At 38.4% G+C, this 16349-nt stretch overlaps 2 protein-coding genes across 2 annotated transcripts; both read right to left on the bottom strand.

Annotated features, from left to right (window-relative positions):
* Positions 1–5021: 5021 nt before the first annotated feature.
* Positions 5022–5915, bottom strand: LOC138336648 (uncharacterized). Its single transcript, XM_069286173.1, has one exon. It carries the CDS (start codon positions 5913–5915, stop codon positions 5022–5024), a length of 894 nt encoding a protein of 297 aa, XP_069142274.1.
* A 702-nt stretch (positions 5916–6617) lies between these two features.
* Positions 6618–7157, bottom strand: LOC138336646 (uncharacterized). Its single transcript, XM_069286171.1, has one exon. The coding sequence runs from the start codon at positions 7155–7157 to the stop codon at positions 6618–6620; it is 540 nt and encodes a 179-aa protein (XP_069142272.1).
* Positions 7158–16349: the final 9192 nt, after the last annotated feature.

The following is a 16349-nucleotide window of genomic DNA, read 5'->3' as shown; positions in this document are numbered from 1 at the left end:
TACAATTTTACATATGACTAACTTTTATTTTTGTATATCATTGCCAATGTTCCTTGTGACTGACCATTTTGAATCCCTTAGATATAAAACAGACTGATATGTCTGAGACGCCTGTGGCCTCAGTCTGAGAGATCAGTCGCCGTCTGCCGATATCAACATGTTTATAAGCTGAATCACTGGGTATTTTTTATTATATTTCAATACCACAAACATTGATGATGGACATATTTCTGTCTTTTTTATCCCTTAATCAAACATAAATTCAATGCTAACAGGGTTTTATGAGCATTTAGAAGAGACAGAAGCTCGCTGGCTCCCGGATGAAACCCTACGCATGGAATCGCTTGAAGGATGTTTCAGAGAAATAGATCGGAAATTCCGATACTTTACAAGATCTTTCAACTAAATGACACAATTTATTACATTAGACTGAAGAAATGGGTAACTGTGAATATAAATGTTGATTTTGAGACTACAAGATAAATAACACTGAATATTTGTACAATAGGGGATTTTAGAACATCAATTCATTGTATACATACACCCCCTCGTAACAATACAACAGTAACAGTTCTCGTATCAATTCACATATCTTGTAGGTATTTAAACATTGAACTGAATTTTCAGATGGCAATTATGGGAGGATGAATGCCTACTACACAACAGCAAATTTAATGCAGTCATGTTTGAAATCTTAAGAAACTTACCCCTCAGGTTAAGATTCTACAGAGTCTCAACCCAAAGGGGTTGAAAGATTCTATTTATCATACCCTAGGGGGGACAGAAATAGCACACTTTAGGGGGTGACAGAGATATCTTGCCCAAAGGGTGACTGAGATATCTTCCCCTATAGGGTGACAGAGATATCTTCCCCTAGAGGGTGACAGAGATATCTTCCCCTAAGGGTGACAGAGATATCTTCCCACATAGGGTGACAGAGATATCTTCCCCATAGGGTGACAGAAATATATTGCCAAAAGGGTGACAGAGATATCTTGCCCAAAGGGTGACAGAGATATCTTTCCCTATAGGGTGACAGAGATATCTTCCCCTATAGGGTGACAGAGATATCTTCCCCTAGAGGGTGACAGAGATATCTTCCCCTAAGGGTGACAGAGATATCTTCCCACATAGGGTGACAGAGATATCTTCCCCTATAGGGTGACAGAGATATCTTCCCTAAGGGTGACAGAGATATCTTCCCCATAGGGTGACAGAAATATATTGCCAAAAGGGTGACAGAGATATCTTGCCCAAAGGGTGACAGAGATATCTTTCCCTATAGGGTGACAGAGATATCTTCCCCTATAGGGTGACAGAGATATCTTCCCCTGTAGGGTGACAGAGATGTCTTCCCCTATAGGGTGACAGAGATATCTTCCCCTATAGGGTGACAGAGATATCTTCCCCTATAGGGTGACAGAGATATCTTCCCCTATAGGGTGACAGAGTTATCTTCCCCTGTAGGGTGACAGAGATATCTTCCCCTATAGGGTGACAGAGATATTTTCCCCTATAGGTGACAGATGTCTTCTCCTAAAGGGAGACAGAGATATCTCACCTGTAAGGCTGAGATATCTGATTTCCATAGGATGATACAGATGTCTCTGGTCTAGAAGGTTAACAAGAATATCACCTTACCAGGCTACAAAGAAATCTGCAAGGTAAAGGAACTCACTCAAATCTCAGATAAACATAAGGAAACATTGGGGTCCAATGATCAAAGAATCTTGAAACAAAAACCTTAAAGATGCTCCACTGCTGACAAATGGTATTTTTTCACTATCAAAAACATGAACAGACGATTTAGTATTTTTCTTCAGTTACAAAAGTTACTTACTTTACACCATTACCCCCATTGAAAAGTTTGAGCTTCTAATCATACTTTAAGCTAAAAATAATTAATTGCATCTCGAAAAAATTTGGTGGCATTACATCCTACCTAGTATATGGAATGAAGTACTGATTGTGCATGCACCAAAAGCAAAATGAATTATTTCATCTTTTTTTTGTGTGTGTTAATTACGCTTATATACATGGTTAAACACCAATTATTGTTCAAATAGTGATTATCATGTATGCTCTTTCGGCGTTGGAGCATCTTTAAAAAATAATTTGATACTACATTGGTAAATAACTTCCTATTGTGCAGTCGCTTAATAGTTACTTTTGATCTGACGTGAGCAAGTGCTGTATGAGCTCATGTATTTTGACTTCTACATCCTTCAGTTAATCCTGTGCGACATTATACGGTTTAAAATAAGGTCTATGGTCGAACCAAATGTGGATATTATTGCAATGGTGTTGAATGATTCGTGACTAACCTGTATGTCTGTAAAATGGATTCACCTACAAAAGTTAGTTACTTTACACCATTACCAGCATTGAAAAATTTGAGCTTCTAATTATACTGTAAGTTAAAAATATGAAAACTATAATTAATTGCATCCCGAAACAATTTGGTGGCATAACATCCTACCTGGTATATGGAATGAAGTACTGATTGTGCAAGCACCAAAATAAAATAAATTATTATATATTATTTTTTGTGTGAATTAAACATTTATATACACGATTAAACACCTTTTATTGTTTAAATGGTGAGTATCATTTATGCTCTGTCGGCGGTGGAGCATCTTTAATTACCAGATCTCTTAAAACATCTCTAAAGGATAGCTACCTCCTAAAACTTCTCTAAATAACTAACTTCTAAAATATATGTATCTCTAAATAATAAAACACAAGTTGAAATATCGGTGTCCTTGGAATTTTGGAAAGTCAATGCCTGAGTCACAGCAAGGCAAGCTGATGGAGATGTTATACGGCTATGGTGAGCTGCATCCTTACATAACAAAACATGACAGATTAGACGAGAACACTCTCAGGCTAACTAGTTATTATGAAGATAAATTGAAATTTCAGATATAGTTTGACAGGGCTGCTTGTATGTGTTTCAGGCTGGGTAGCCGTGGGATTGGACAAGCTTAAGATGAAGCTACTGATACGTCCAGCGTCTCCAGACACTGCGAGAGCCAGTCAATTCCAACATCGGAATTGGCTTCAGTAGCATCTCCATACAAATTTATCAGATATCGTCTTCATACAATTGTTTTTGATGGGATTGCCAATACATGGGTACAAAGGTTATGCTTCTCCGTACCAGCTCTTCAAGGTCAAGTGATCAACATGCATTCGATATGGTAGGTTGATACTGGTCTTTCCATAATGGGGTTGACTTTATACCTTAAAACTTAGAACTATAATGCGACTGTAATCTTACTTTAAAATGAGATTGTCTGGACAAAACGTTTATTTGAAAGAAAACAATACCATGCACATCTAAACATTGAGGATATTTTTGTTTCTTTCTTTATGTTTGATAAAGCAGATTCGAATATTTATATCCAAATATTGCAAAAAAGGCCTTATTGAATACGATGTGATGTTAGAATAATATATTGCAATATCATTGAATCGGCATGATATGACGGAAGGCAGCTGGTTTACTGCAATCAGTGATGTCATCAAAATGATGATGTACGTAACAATCGATGCTTTTCCACAAGGGCAGATAACTCTGTAATATACAAGAACAGAATAGTATAATATACAGCTAAATTGTTTTTTCAAATAACACTATTGAGGATCAAAATTAAGAATAATGGCATCTTACAAAAAATATAACTTGATTAAAACTTCTACAATAGAAAAAGGTAATCCAGTTTGGCCTTTATTTTATTTTTAAAAGAATAAGCCTTTTTTCTCTGACACAGCAGCCATTTCACCATTCATCCTGTTGCAACAACACAATTACAATTGATTTGTTATTTGCTTGCATTCTTGTCGGATGGAATCCAATTGTTCAGACAAATGCATTTTCACCCAAGGTTATGGGTAAAAGAATAAACCGTTGACGGATTCATGCTCCAGAACTATTTACACCATTTGAAAAAGCATTACCCCAAATCCCATCAAACACATGCACAGCACTTAAAATTTCTACAGTAGAATTCAAACAGTTGATGGTTTTACTGCCACAGTTTGATAAAAAACAACAAACAAAACAGACAAGCCCTATGTGTTATGTTTTATTGGACTTCCCCTGCTTCTCATCCCAGTCCTCTCCTATCCATATTTTCCATAATTTTTCCTCCTTCTCTATCATGCTTTAAAACTTCTCCATGAATGTTGCGAAAGATCACTTTGACACAACCTGCAGTAATTTCATTGATATTCATTAATATATAAATTCACCTGTAAATTTTCAATTTCTTTTTTAATATCTCATTTCTCCCTAAATTAGCATTGAATAGATTCGATCTTCCTACTGCCACCCCTTTCCTTTCCCTTCCCCCTCTTCCCTGTTCTCTATCCCTCCGTCATCTCAAGCCTCATTACCAAATCAATATAAAATAATTCTAGTTGTATACCCATGAGTATCCTTCTATCTTAAGGCTTTTGATTTCTACCATACTGTCCCCTTTCCCTTTCTCTATCCTTTGCATCCCTCCCCTATATCCATTCTCCATTGCATCCCTCTCCTTTGTCCATTCTCCATTGCATCCCTCTCCTTTGTCCATTCTCCATTGCATCCCTCTCCTTTGTCCATTCTCCATTGCATCCCTCTCCTTTGTCCATTCTCCATTGCATCCCTCTCCTTTATCCATTCTCCATTGCATCCCTCTCCTTTGTCCATTCTCCATTGCATCCCTCTCCTTTGTCTATTCTCCATTGCATCCCTCTCCTTTGTCCATTCTCCATTACATCCCTCTCCTTTGTCCATTCTCCATTGCATCCCTCTCCTTTGTCCATTCTCCATTGCATCCCTCTCCTTTGTCCATTCTCCATTGCATCCCTCTCCTTTGTCCATTCTCCATTGCATCCCTCTCCTTTGTCTATTCTCCATTGCATCCCTCTCCTTTATCCATTCTCCATTGCATCCCTCTCCTTTATCCATTCTCCATTGCATCCCTCTCCTTTATCCATTCTCCATTGCATCCCTCTCCTTTGTCCATTCTCCATTACATCCCTCTCCTTTGTCCATTCTCCATTGCATCCCTCTCCTTTGTCCATTCTCCATTGTATCCCTCTCCTTTGTCCATTCTCCATTGCATCCCTCTCCTTTGTCCATTCTCCATTGCATCCCTCTCCTTTGTCCATTCTCCATTACATCCCTCTCCTTTATCCATTGTCCATTGTATCCCTCTCCTTTGTCCATTCTCCATTGCATCCCTCTCCTTTGTCCTCCATTGCATCCCTCTCCTTTGTCCATTCTCCATTGCATCCCTCTCCTTTATCCATTCTCCATTGCATCCCTCTCCTTTGTCCATTCTCCATTGCATCCCTCTCCTTTGTCCATTCTCCATTGCATCCCTCTCCTTTGTCCATTCTCCATTACATCCCTCTCCTTTATCCATTGTCCATTGTATCCCTCTCCTTTGTCCATTCTCCATTGTATCCCTCTCCTTTGTCCCATTGTCCATTGTATCCCTCTCCTTTGTCCGTTCTCCATTGTATCCCTCTCCTTTGTCCATTCTCCATTGCATCCCTCTCTCCTTTGTCCATTCTCCATTGCATCCCTCTCCTTTATCCATTCTCCATTGCATCCCTTTCCTTTGTCCATTCTCCATTGCATCCCTCTCCTTTTTATCCATTCTCCATTGCATCCCTCTCCTTTGTCCATTCTCCATTGCATCCCTCTCCTTTGTCCATTCTCCATTGCATCCCTCTCCTTTGTCCATTCTCCATTGCATCCCTCTCCTTTGTCCATTCTCCATTGTATCCCTCTCCTTTGTCCATTCTCCATTGTATCCCTCTCCTTTGTCCATTCTCCATTGCATCCCTCTCCTTTGTCCATTCTCCATTGCATCCCTCTCCTTTATCCATTCTCCATTGCATCCCTCTCCTTTATCCATTCTCCATTGCATCCCTCTCCTTTATCCATTCTCCATTGCATCCCTCTCCTTTGTCCATTCTCCATTGCATCCCTCTCCTTTATCCATTCTCCATTGCATCCCTCTCCTTTGTCCATTCTCCATTGCATCCCTCTCCTTTGTCCATTCTCCATTGCATCCCTCTCCTTTGTCCATTCTCCATTGCATCCCTCTCCTTTGTCCATTCTCCATTGCATCCCTCTCCTTTATCCATTCTCCATTGCATCCCTCTCCTTTATCCATTCTCCATTGCATCCTCTCCTTTATCCATTCTCCATTGCATCCTCTCCTTTATCTCCATTCTCCTCATTTCATGCATCCCTCTCCTTTTCCATTCTCCATTGCATCCCTCTCCTTTATCCATTCATCCTCCTTTTCATTCTCCATTGCATCCCTCCTTTTCCATTCTCCATTGCATCCCTCTCTTTATCATTCCATTCATCCCTTGCCCCTCTCCTTTTCCATTCTCCATTGCATCCCTCTCCTTTCCATTTGTCCATCATTCTCCATCATCCTCTCCTTATTTCTCCATTGCACCTCTCTTTTCATTCTCCTTGCATCCCTCTCCTTTGTCCATTCTCCATTGCATCCCTCTCCTTTTCCATTCTCCATTGCATCCCTCTCCTTTTCCATTCTCCTTGCATCCCTCTCTCCTTTATCCATTCTCCATTGCATCCCTCTCCTTTATCCATTCTCCATTGCATCCCTCTCCTTTATCCATTCTCCATTGCATCCCTCTCCTTTGTCCATTCTCCATTGCATCCCTCTCCTTTGTCCATTCTCCATTGCATCCCTCTCCTTTATCCATTCTCCATTGCATCCCTCTCCTTTGTCCATTCTCCATTGCATCCCTCTCCTTTGTCCATTCTCCATTGCATCCCTCTCCTTTGTCCATTCTCCATTGCATCCCTCTCCTTTGTCTATTCTCCATTGCATCCCTCTCCTTTGTGTCCATTCTCCATTGCATCCCTCTCCTTTGTCCATTCTCCATTGCATCCCTCTCCTTTGTCCATTCTCCATTGCATCCCTCTCCTTTGTCCATTCTCCATTGCATCCCTCTCCTTTGTCCATTCTCCATTGCATCCCTCTCCTTTGTCCATTCTCCATTGCATCCCTCTCCTTTGTCCATTCTCCATTGCATCCCTCTCCTTTGTCTATTCTCCATTGCATCCCTCTCCTTTGTCCATTCTCCATTGCATCCATCTCCTTTTTTCCATTCTCCATAAACAGTTATATTCCATCCATGATTTTTTTTCCTTCCTCCACCCTTCCTTCATCTCCATTCCCTGTTACCTTGCAATGAAATCACACTTGTATATACCTCTGAGAATAAGTTCAATCATCTCACCGCCACCATACTCCCCACATTCTATCTATTCTCCTTTCCACCCTCATCCTCATCCCCATTACTCCATGACATAATAGTTGTTGTATACCCTAGGGAATCTGTTCATCTTCTAACTGCAACCCCTCCCCCTTCCCCCTCCTTGACCCTCCTCCCTCCCTCTCCCAGATCCTCCCCCCTCGTGCCTCTTCCTCCCAGACCCCCCCCCTTGTGCCTCCCCCTCCCAGAGCCCCCTCCCAGAGTGCTCTAGCTAGGGCCATTTCCTGTTGCCCTGACAAAGTCCATGTATTCTGTAATGACATTACAGCCATTCTGATTAGCAGTCACGAACAGCACATAAACGCATGATGATACAAGACCCTTCCATGTTCTTAATTTGCAATCAAATTTTTTAAAGCTTTGAAAAAACAAACTTGACAGAGAAATAAACTATTTTGTTCTTTCAGCCTTTTATATGAAGATTTTTTAATTCATTTTTAGTTTCGATGCTCGCATTGATCACTAGCACACATGAGCAGAAAAAGAAGGACTTGAATGATGAAAGATTCCGTTTTAAAGACCTTTGAGCAACACAAAAGGATAACGGGAGACTCAATAGCAGTAAAACCAAAATCACACACAATTGGGGCGAACGGAATTCAGGGGCGATGTTATTGACTAGCTGTACTTTATCTCAAATGCATTACCAACAAAACACATCCCAGATTGCCAACTAATGCAAAATAATCTTTTAACACAATTTTCAGCCTTAAACAACTAGAATGGTTTCTATTTTTTCACACTTCAGCTGAAAAGCTCCCCTTGCACAGCTTCTGTTGAAGTTTTCTATCAACAACACATTCACATTTACAGAGAGATCTGTCACAACTAAACTCAGCTGGCCTTCCTAACGTAAAAATGTATAAAATGGAGAAACTCTGGGGTTGTGTTTCGTATACAGAAGGACAACAACATCTCAGTCTAAATAGATCTTGACTACTGTATCTCAAACAGATTGATGTTTAATTGCGTGAAATTTTCTAAAATGTGTTTGACCATAGAATTTAGAAATCACTTCAAATCAACAATGAACAAGGTAAATAATTCAACACTTTAAATAGGAAAGAACTGTTCCTTTTCAAGGGGCTTTGCCAACTGAAAAAAGAAACTGGCAGTTTGATTTATGATTGCTTTACAGGAAAACTTTCCTTCTTGGCAATGGTTATGTTGCCTTTATCACAACAAAAGAAATTTGAATTCATAGCAACAGTGACCTTTCACCTTGCCTTTTTGAAAGGACTAGGTATGGTAAGGGTCTTTTGTGGCCCCCAAATCCGCTATTTTTCAAAGTCCTTTATTTCAAGATGTGAATCTTGCATTTCAAATCTTAACTACATACCTGACATATTTGATAGTGCTATTAGGTAATATAACATTTCTAGTTGCCATGGCAACCATTTTTATTATACATAAATTATGCAAAATGTGAAAATTTCATCAAAATTGGCCTTTTTTATGCAGTTTTTCTTCTAGTTAACATAGAGCGCATTCTAGAACAAACTTTATATTTCTCAAAATGATGTATTCTACGTGTATGCTAATTCCCTTAAAATATAACGTTTGTTCTAGGTTGCGCTCTATTGTTTTTAAAAGAAAAACTGTCAACAAATATGCCAAAATTGACCAAATTTTCAAATTTGCATAATTTATGCAATGTTACCATGGTTATATAGCAAAAACATACTTTTTGTCAACAAAAATATCATTAAGTTTTTATCAGGGGCGTATTCAATATTTCAAACGCAGCGACTTAATTTCTAGATACTTAATTTGAAATTTGGTAGATTTAGGGGCCAAAAAGAGCCATTACCATACCTAGTCCTTTGGACCTAAAATGTATCCAGTCCCAAGCAGGTATATTTGGGGAGGGAGATGTGCATAAAATCCAAGCTTGATTTGTAAAAGAAGGAAATGACATTGAACCTACATGTGAATGACACCAACAATGATGTTCCCAACGTAATGATACCAACTGTCATCTTCATTTTGAAGGTAATAAAGAATGTTACATGCTCTGAAGCATCAGATTTGCGTACATGTGTGACCTTGTAAAAAACGCAGTGATTTTATAAGGATCGCAATACATGGAAACCATTTTTAATTTCACTAGGCTGCAGCCTACTCATCAGATTTCATGATGCAATATGACTTTTTGTTCAAAGAACAAATGCTAAAGTTATATCAGTTGTTTTTAAATGTTTCAGTACATAACCAACAATGTGTTAGAACAGCCAAGGTTCATCCCTACTTGATGAAAACTAACTTTGTAGATACTGGCCAGAGGAAGGACAAAGATTTATAATCACACTGACTAGGCTGGTCAAACAAAATATGTTTTTTCTGTGTCTGAGATTGGCCACAAATGATTCTTCTGGGACAGAGACGATAAGACTTATCTGATCAGAAAATAACTGTAGGAAGAGGTTTCTCTGTCTCATACAAGCATCACAAGTGTAACAACAGGTATCCAGGGTTACCCTTGGAATTCTTTTGGATTTCTTTATCCAAAGCCACTCATATTTACTTCATTGGTGTTTTTTTTTTGGAATAGTTATTCATTGGTTTTTTCCCCCCATTGTACTAAATGAACAAAAAAACTATAAATTGTAGATTTTTACTACATGTACATGGTATCTGCGATAAAAAATTACTTCCTGTAACTCTTTTTAGTATAAGCATGACCTTGACCTTGCTCCATACATTGGAATCTTATAAAGGAACATTTCATCACATGGAGAGCCCAGGATCATGTAAGTCAATATCATAAATAAAGATACATGACGGTATAAATCTTAACGCGATCGACAGCGTGTCAACACAGTTTTTTTTACTCCTAGATGCGTTGGTGCCACCAATATATGTTATCCCTGATTAATATTACAAATGATCGTCAGTCTGGGGCCGGAGCGAAGATGGCTTGATTAAAGAGGAGAGTCCAATACATCACGGATGACACCGCCATTTCTCTTGGATCACATAATAAGAATAGATGATTCAAGCCGGAGCGTTTGGACCAAGGGTCCGCACAACTCCTAAAGACTCTGTGTAACTAATCACTGTATTTATAGCCTGGTAGCCACAGCACAAAGAATTATTTCATTTCTAAATGGGTGTGCAATTCATCTTGTAGTATTTTAGGTTGAAAAAAAAATCAATTTTCCTTTCAGCCACATCAAAGTGATAATGGCGCCGTTCCCAAAAAGAGTTTCCCATCTTGTCTGTTTGTTTAGATGTACAGGGGTCAAGAGCCTGGAGACAGTGTATACGGTATGATGTTGGATATGATAAATGGAAGCACAAATGGACAGCCATGTGTGGATGCATCACCCTTTATATCATTGCCTCAGCTTCATCAACAACCAGCAACAGAAATTGATCGACCTGCAGTATTATGCACCATCCCATTGCCATCCTACCCTTCTCCTACCTCACCACATTGTAGCTAGATCTTCAAATTTCTACGTGAAGACACTTTCTGAAAGACTCTCCTATTTATTTCGCTATATCAATTTGTGTAATTTTTTAATGTACAGATAATACTAAAATATGACAAATTAGAATATCTATTGAAAAAAAATAATAGGTTCAATTTCCTTGGATCTCTGGCAGAAGGCATAATACTATTGTTACTTTACAAAACAAGTAAAAAAAAAATGTTTTGGGCATGTGAGACTACCACCTCAAAACACTGGTAATGTCTCTAAAATATAAATTTCTCTTACCCCGGTGTAGCAGCCAATTCTTTCCCCCCTGCTGAAAGTTTCCCCGGGGAAAGAATAGGCTAGCTGATTCTTTCCCCCCCTAGTTATTTTTTTGCCCCGGGGAAAGAATTAGCTAGCTGATTCTTTCCCCCCTCTCGATTTATTTCTAGGTGGGAAACTATTGGTAAGCTGATTCTTTCCCCCCTCTCGATTTATTTCTAGGTGGGAAACTATTGGCAAGCTGATTCTTTCCCCCCTCTCGATTTATTTCTAGGTGGGAAACTATTGGCTAACTGATTCTTTCCCCCCTCTGGAATTATTTCAAGGGGGTGGGAGAGACTATTGGCTAGCTGATTATCCCCCCCCCCCTTCTTGATTAATTTTAGGGGGAAATATTGGGTAGCTGATTCTTTCCCCCACTTCGATTTATTTTTAGGGGGAAATATTGGCTAAATGATTGTTTCCCCTCTTCCCTCTATATTTATTTCTATAAGGGGGAAACTATTGGCTAGCTGATTCTTTTCCCCCTTCCCTGTCTATTTATTTCTATATGGGGGAAACTATTGACTAGCTGATTCTTTCCCCCCTTCCCTGTCTATTTATTTCTATATGGGGGAAACTATTGACTAGCTGATTCTTTCCCTCCTTCACTGTATATTTATAAGGGGGGAAACTATTGACTAGCTGATTCTTTCCCCCCTTCCCTGTCTATTTATTTCTATATGGGGGAAACTATTGGCTAGCTGATTCTTTCCCCCTTCCCTGTCTATTTATTTCTATATGGGGGAAACTATTGGCTAGACTAGCTGATTCTTTCCCCCCTTCACTGTATATTTATATGGGGGGAAACTATTGGCTAGCTGATTCTTTCCCCCCTTCCCTGTCTATTTATTTCTATATGGGGGAAACTATTGGCTAGCTGATTCTTTCCCCCCTTCCCTGTCTATTTATTTCTATATGGGGGAAACTATTGGCTAGCTGATTCTTTCCCCCCTTCCCTGTCTATTTATTTCTATATGGGGGAAACTATTGACTAGCTGATTCTTTCCCCCCTTCCCTGTCTATTTATTTCTATATGGGGGAAACTATTGACTAGCTGATTCTTTCCCCCCTTCCCTGTCTATTTATTTCTATAAGGGGGAAACTATTGGCTAGCTGATTCTTTCCCCCTTCCCTGTCTATTTATTTCTATATGGGGGGAAACTATTGGCTAGCTGATTCTTTCCCCCTTCCCTGTCTATTTATTTCTATATGGGGGAAACTATTGGCTAGCTGATTCTTTCCCCCCTTCCCTGTCTATTTATTTCTATATGGGGGAAACTATTGACTAGCTGATTCTTTCCCCCCTTCCCTGTCTATTTATTTCTATATAGGGGGAAACTATTGGCTAGCTGATTCTTTCCCCCCTTCACTGTATATTTATTTCTATAAGGGGGGAAACTATTGTCTAGCTGATTCTTTCCCCCCTTCCCTGTCTATTTATTTCTATATGGGGGAAACTATTGGCTAGCTGATTCTTTCCCCCCTTCCCTGTCTATTTATTTCTATGTGGGGGAAACTATTGGCTAGCTGATTCTTTCCCCCCTTCCCTGTCTATTTATTTCTATATGGGGGAAACTATTGACTAGCTGATTCTTTCCCCCCTTCCCTGTCTATTTATTTCTATATGGGGGAAACTATTGACTAGCTAGCTGATTCTTTCCCCCTTCACTGTATATTTTAAGGGGGGGAACTATTGACTACTGATTCTTTCCCCCTTCACTGTATTTATAAGGGGGGAAACTATTGGCTAGCTGATTCTTTCCCCCCTTCACTGTATATTTATAAGGGGGGAAACTATTGGCTAGCTGATTCTTTCCCCCCTTCACTGTATATTTATAAGGGGGAAACTATTGGCTAGCTGATTCTTTCCCCCTTCCCTGTCTATATTGACTAGCTGATTCTTCCCCCCCTTTCATCTATATCAAATTCAACTTGAGTAGCTGATTCTTTTCTCCCACCCATTCCCTCTATATTTATTTCTAGGTGGAAACATATGGGGATGGGGAGGGGGATTATTCAGGGTTAGCAGTTAGCATGATGTTTTAGTCCTTTCCTTGTAAATTGTGTACTTCAGTTTTCAATATGTACTGTAAAGTCTATATCATCAGATAACTCATGAAGTCTGTTTGTACTTCATGTGACATAATACTGGATTCTGATTAGCTTCACATATGGGTACAATTTCCAATAGTGCCAGAGGAAGCGATGTTAGATCAAATGTGAATCTATTATGACATCACTAGTACATGAGATCATTATATCTTTGCGCTTTGACCAATACGTCAAGATGGTGGTCAGGTTGTGGTGTACGGGAAGGAACTGGTTCTATATTGCTCTACTTTCAATCTTCATGAAACAGAATCTCGTTTAAAGAAACAGATTTCTGCAATAATATATATGTTGGTCTTATAATGTAACAGCATGGTAAGGAAATGCAATGGATATAACATTTCGAGGCATCCCTTTATGGCCAGCTGGTTATGAGGTCACTATTGCCTCATAGAATTGTCGAGGGATAGAATAGTGCCCTCTTAACCAGGCCATAATAGATAAGTATTATTAAAGTCAAATAGACTTGATGAAGTCATTAAACTAAAACCAACTTATTTTCATAATGAAATTGGTGTATTTCATGAGTACACACATGTAATATTTGAATTTAAAAAAAATATAAAGTTTCAACTTTTTTTGTACTTTCAAAATGCGTTAATTATTGTGAATAAGTCAGGCAATATGTTACAATATTAATTGAATTCTCACAAAATAAGTTGGTTTACAGTTTGTATAGTTTCATCAGCGGCATTAATGTAGAACGAAACTTCCCATTTGAACAGATAATCACACAAGTAACATTTTTGCTGTAACAAATGCCATTAATATTATAAGAGAATCCTACACAAATGGCTTTGTATTATCAAAATTTCTTTGCCTTTTGTAGATGATTTATCAAAATTACGTTTTCAATTGTAGGCAATTAATATTCATACAATGAATTTCCATAATTATGAAGTTATGAATTTTGATTTTGAAAACCATAACTTTGATTAATCATCTCACTAAGCTAAAAACAAAATAAATACATATGTTAAAATTCTTAATAAATAATTTATTCATAGTTTACATTCAAAAAGTACATATACAGAGATTCCTTCTTTCATATTACTTGTTGTCCTAAATTGTCCTGATCAAGTCTGTAGTGTGTATTCCATAAAAATCATTATCATAATTATTACATTAGCAATTCAGTAAAATAAGCATTGAATAAAACAAATAAGTACAATGACTTCCCTTTAAAGTCTGTGCTTGAAGTGTTTAAAGTACTTTATACATTAACAAAAACATCAACTTTCACTAAATATCAAAATACATAGATAAAGATGATTTGAAAAAGTACCATAAACCAGCTTTTTTGCTGCTTCTCATTTTCTCAAATTCATGGAACCAATTTTTTCACTGTGGTTGTACATGTATTTTAAAAATAAATTCAGTTTGTATTGCTAAACAAAAATGTTTGTATATGAATTTTCCCCCAGTATTTCCAAGAGAGAAAGAACATGGTTAAAACCAAGTTTGGCATTAATTAATGAATTTCCCTCAAAGTATGATTTGGATGAAGCAAAAAAAAAAAAAAAAAGTTATGTCCCCTTCCTTGCTATCCTCCATGATCTCTTGCAGACAATTGACCCAGTTACCAACTCATACATTTAAAACAAAATAAAAGTTTTTAAACTTTTGTGTATGGGTGCAAATGTTGTTTTTAGCAAGTTTACACATATATGTAGATACATCATATTCATTACAACTCCCTTCTGGTTAAATAAATAAACTTGCTACCAGTTTATGATGCAAAGGGGTATAAATGCACAGTCTTTTCAAATGCCTTGCGGAAATAAAAGGAGGTCCTATTAGTAAGCACCGTTAACTATTACTGATATTTAATGGCTCCAGGATGCTTAACGGGTTGAAAACATTAATTAAACAGTTCTTCATCTACTACAGCTTAGGTAGGAACAAGTGTCTTGTCTAACACCTCAATACAACATTGAAATGTTCATTTGTAAGATTGTTCAAATAAATAGCATACTTTGATTTTTTGTCCAGTGAGAGAGAAGCTGGGTACCTAAGCCAGTTAAATTTGGTCACACCCCTACTGTCTGTTCCACATTTAGAAAACACACACAAATATCTGTATCTAGTAGAGACGCTGCACCCAAAATTTCTGCATCTGTTGCCCACACTGAGTTGCAATCCATATTGCTCTCCTCTAAATATTCATTTACATTTGTGTCCAAATATTTGCTTAGTTTTGTGGTCACACTAGAATTCCTCATATGGGCAACAATACTGTCTCTGCATGATTTATGTCCATTTTCTGTCCCAGAGAGTGCAAAACTAATCGCACGAAACAAGCAGTTGCCGTCTCCTCTGATGCTGTGTATTTCTGATGGCTTTCCTGCTGATTCCTTGTCATTTCCATAATTTGGGCTCTTGAGAAACTTAATGTTCATCCTATTGCACAATTTAGGGAGGGCTGAAGCTGGAAGTGTTTTGAATATACATTTTGCAGGTGTTTCCTTTGTGATGTTCACATGATGCTGTTGTGATTGCCTTTGTGATGTTGTCTTGGTCTGCTTTCTTGTTTGTTTTGGAGTTAGAGGTGCTCTCTTTGTTGTCTTTAATGTGCGCTTTGGAGTACTGGTGGGAGTCTGGCAATGTGATGTCTGTGTATCAGGTGTGTACAGCTTGAGGTGGGTGCTATGGTAGATGTTTGAAAGTGTCTTCTTACTTTTGGCATTCTGTAGTCTAACCCGTCCTTTGTCTAAAGTTTCAATGACTCTGTATGGTCCTACCCACCTTGGTGCAAGCTTGCATCCAAACCTCCTAATTTTGCTCGTGTTTTTCATCAGAACAGAAGATCCTACTGGATAAGAGCTGTGTGATTGGTGACGTCGATCATAATTTTTCTTCTGTCGTTCTTGTGCTGTCTCAATATTGTTTTTGACACATTCGTTGATCTCTTTTCTTTGATCTGCAATATTAGTTAAGACACTATCTGCAAATTTACATGATTCTAGTGTTGGCTTCTTCCCAGAGTTTGGAACAATCCTTGCCTTTCGTCCATACATCACCTCAAATGGTGTACACTTTGTAGATGAATGAACACTTGTTCTGTAGGCAAACAATGCGCTCTGAAGCAACACATCCCAATCGGTCGCATTTTCATTTGTTACTTTACTTAACATTTCTTTCAAAGTTCTGTTGTCACGTTCTCGCTGTCCATTTGTCTGT

The sequence above is a fragment of the Argopecten irradians genome, chromosome 12 (genome assembly GCF_041381155.1).
Source record: "Argopecten irradians isolate NY chromosome 12, Ai_NY, whole genome shotgun sequence".
Taxonomy (NCBI): Eukaryota; Metazoa; Mollusca; class Bivalvia; order Pectinida; family Pectinidae; genus Argopecten; species Argopecten irradians.
Note: the sequence above shows the minus strand (reverse complement) of the source record. Positions and strands in the feature narration are given on the sequence as shown.

What these genes read in the sequence shown, in the direction of transcription:
- LOC138336646 (XM_069286171.1), bottom strand. Translation starts at nt 7,157, where the DNA reads ATGGAGAATGGAAAAAAGGAGATGGATGCAATGGAGAATGGACAAAGG.
- LOC138336648 (XM_069286173.1), bottom strand. Translation starts at nt 5,915, where the DNA reads ATGGATAAAGGAGAGGGATGCAATGGAGAATGGATAAAGGAGAGGGAT.